This window comes from Nicotiana attenuata, unplaced genomic scaffold (genome assembly GCF_001879085.1).
Source record: "Nicotiana attenuata strain UT unplaced genomic scaffold, NIATTr2, whole genome shotgun sequence".
NCBI lineage: Eukaryota > Viridiplantae > Streptophyta > Magnoliopsida > Solanales > Solanaceae > Nicotiana > Nicotiana attenuata.
In genome coordinates, this window is record NW_017673424.1 from 1 (window position 1) to 3,513 (window position 3,513).

General features: G+C 33.0%; 1 protein-coding gene across 1 annotated transcript; it reads left to right on the forward strand.

Annotated features, from left to right (window-relative positions):
* Positions 1-1,342: 1,342 nt before the first annotated feature.
* LOC109216355 lies at positions 1,343-3,279 on the forward strand. Its single transcript, XM_019380501.1, has 4 exons — positions 1,343-1,423; positions 1,563-1,653; positions 1,997-2,116; positions 3,051-3,279. The coding sequence occupies exons 2-4, from the start codon at positions 1,587-1,589 to the stop codon at positions 3,203-3,205; spliced, it is 342 nt and encodes a 113-aa protein (XP_019236046.1). The 5' UTR covers positions 1,343-1,423; positions 1,563-1,586; the 3' UTR covers positions 3,206-3,279.
* Positions 3,280-3,513: the final 234 nt, after the last annotated feature.

Below are 3,513 nucleotides of genomic sequence, written 5' to 3' on the forward strand. Positions count from 1 at the left end.
TCCAACGGCAATCTCTTTCGAACAATCTGAATTAAAGGGTTTCAGTAAGTTAAAGAGGGGATATTTTATCAGCTCTTTTCAGTTTTAATCACTTGGTCACGAAGGGATTCTTTGTCATGTTCGAAGGATAAATCCGTTGGCACAATTTCTTCAACCAGAGGCTCTTGGTTAGACTCAGAAGTTTATTTGCCTTTAGAAGAAGACGTGTTAGAAAGAGAGCCTCTAGAGATATTGCCGGAACTAGAAGAAGGAATGATGGAACCAGAGGTACCACCACGAACCGACCCTGTACCACGAAGCACACCTCCTCTACCTCTTCTATATCTAGCAGGAGCATTGGGAAAACTATCAAGAATTGGGACTCTTTTAGGGTTAGGATTCGAAGACGACATAGTGAGAGGGTATGAATTGAAGAAGAAGTGAACAAGAGTTAATAGCAAGAAATTTGGTAAAAAGCTTGTGAGGAAGAAGACAAAGGAAAAAGGGGGCAAGTTTATATATAAACTCAACCGGCGGTAATTAAAAAGTGTAATGATGGAAAGCCTATAATAAAGGCAACTATCACTTCGTGAATAGTGGAGTTAAAAAAAAAGCCTTAGAAAAAGGCTGCAAAATCGCAGAACTAATGAGAAGACGACACGTATATGGTGCATTAAATAGAAGAGACAACTGAAGCGTTAGTACTGTCATAGCATTGATTATGGCAAAAATTCCCTTTTTAATGAAGATCCACTTCCCAAATATTTAATTGATAAATAAATGGAAAGTGGGGGGACTATCTGTATTGGGAAAAAACTGAATTTAAATATTGAAGATGACGTGTCATGACACGTGGACCGGTCAAATAGTCAAAGCGTGGTAATCAGTTAGAAGGCACGAGCAACAACAGATGCGGGAGAGAAGATACTTAAAGGCACGAGCTATTATTCAGATGAAACGAGACTCGTACCTGTTCGAGTCATTTAAAGCTCGAAGATCAGAAGGAATTGAAGACATGAATCTGATAGCGTAAAAGAGTCCAAATTCAACATTAAATGCCAAATACGTTAGAGAATTTGTATTTAATAGGAATGATTGAGTAACATTTCTTTTAATGTCATTTATTGCTCGTAATTGTCTCATTAAGACAAAGGCATTACACTTTCTCTTACAATTAACTATAAAAGGAGAAAGTCACAACATCTGTAGGACACGAAATATCATTGCGATTATACTGAAATATATACTTATTCATTGCTTTATTATTGTTCTCGAAGTCTCTCATTTCTTGATCATCAGTAACCCGATTTCTCTCTTAAATTCTAGCTTTAACCAAATATTCAGTTTTTTGGTTAAACATTACGTACCTTCAATCTAAGTTTTAGCTTCACATTGTAACTCAGTAAACTTAAATTTCACTTCCTCATCTTACTTCTGCTACAAAGTACAAACTCTATAAGATGACTTGCTTTATATTCATTATCAGATACTAATTTTTTCCTTTGCTTTCCTCCCATTTTCCTACTTCAAAATTTGTAAATTAAGTTTTCATTCTTTTTTTTTTTTTTTGGTTTTATTTGCAGTTTCACGGTGAAGAAAACAACTGAATGACAATGAGTGGTGAACGCAGCCTTTTTATGGTCTATGTGGTTTTCTTGCTTGTTTCTTTCTCTGGTATATCAGCTCTCTTCTTTTTTTCTCCTTTTTTTTGGTAATATTTTAAGAGTTTAAACTTATACACGGTCAGATTATTCAAAAGATATTTACAAGTAACTCTCATATAAAGTGCATTTGTAATCTTAAAAATAAGTCAAATTTTTTGTTACAATATGTAAAATTGACCTGCCAATGTAAAAATTATTTACAAGATACTAGTTAAATCTTTTTTTTTAAACCACAAAAAATGACTTATTTTTTTCACTTTTTGGGAATTTTTCCCCTTAATTCCAATCAATTACTCAAACTATTTTGAATGTTCAAGTGTTGTTATTAATAGTAATATCTTTTTATGTTACAGTGATACAAATTAATCATGCATTGGAACTAGCTAAGGAAGGTGGTTCTATTCAAGAAAGAACCCTAATTCCCAAGCAAATATACATTATCACTCCTGCTAGGAAATTACTAAACCTGCCTGGTAAGACATAAATATCTCATTGAAATTGTCCCTATTTTGCGATAATTAAGAATCTTTTGCTTGCTCCAAATAAAGTTAGATCTTATACACGATTATACGGTCATATTTACTGATTTACTTTTTCTAGTTGGTGTCATAGATAATACACATTGTATACATTATATATGAATGATGCGCATATATATATACATGGCATATATATATATATATATATATATATATATATATATATATATATATATATATATATATATATATATGCCATGTATATATATATGGCATATTTTTAGTTTAAGCGATCGAGCGGACGGCTATTTAAGTTAAATCTTTAATTATAATAAATACATAAAAGAAGTTCCACGAGATTTTGCCTATATACCGGTGGACCCTATATTGTTCCAAAGTGCCTTAACTATTTGTTGGAGAAAAATAAAAATATAGCCAGATTTACAACTAGTAATTTAAAAAATGGCATAGTTTTAAAAGTAATCGAAATTTAGCCACTTTTTCATGTAAAGATAAAATCTGAACAAAAACACCCTTGAAAATCAGGAAACATTCCAGCATAATGGGCTGGAGTTCAAACTTTTACATATGAGCTTCCAACATAGTGTGCTGGAGTTCCAACATAATATGTTGCAAGGTTATATGCAGGAATCCCGCATATTATACTATAACTTTTTGTGTTCGGCAAAATAATGGTTATTTTTCAATAACTTTGCAAACGCTTGCTATTTTTCGATTTTCAGTTCGAAAACTTGCTAGCCCGTGCTATTTTCACGTATTTGTTCAACACTTGCACTATGCGTTGTAGTGCTAAGAACCTTGTAAAATTGTTTAAATCTTGGATCCGCATCTGATAAATTATATTTCCGAAAACTCGAAATAAGATCATATATTTGACTTCATCTTTTTTTTTTGGATGATTGAACAGAGAAGAGAATAGGGCCAACATCATGTTCAAAAGACAACATCCTAGTAAACCAAGGTCCCTCAGGAACACTACCGAATGGCATTCCAACGTACACTGCCATTGTCGAAAATGTCTTGTCTCGGCAGGAAGTTGTAGCATCTCCAACATTCACTTGAGTTGTGGTTGGTTTAGTTCAGCAAGATTAATAAATCCTACAATTTTCAGAAGACTTAAATATAATGATTGTCTTGTCAATGACGGAAAGCCTCTCAAACCTGGACAATCAGTCACTTTTCAATATGCAAATACTTTCAAATATCCTCTTTCTGTTTCTTCAGTTACCTGCAGCTAGATGTGGTTGCTGTGTAATATATATAGTCGATTTCAGTTTGGTATAGAATTGGAAGTGTATTTAATTAGTTGATTGATTAAATGATTAATGCACGGGCTATGGTTTGCTTGCTGTTCTGTGTGAATCTCAGTA

What these genes read in the sequence shown, in the direction of transcription:
- LOC109216355 (XM_019380501.1), top strand. Translation starts at nt 1,587, where the DNA reads ATGACAATGAGTGGTGAACGCAGCCTTTTTATGGTCTATGTGGTTTTC. An exon ending in CTTGCTTGTTTCTTTCTCTG is followed by an intron (nt 1,654 to 1,996) that starts GTATATCAGCTC and finishes TTTATGTTACAG; the next exon opens with TGATACAAATTAATCATGCA. An exon ending in GAAATTACTAAACCTGCCTG is followed by an intron (nt 2,117 to 3,050) that starts GTAAGACATAAA and finishes ATGATTGAACAG; the next exon opens with AGAAGAGAATAGGGCCAACA.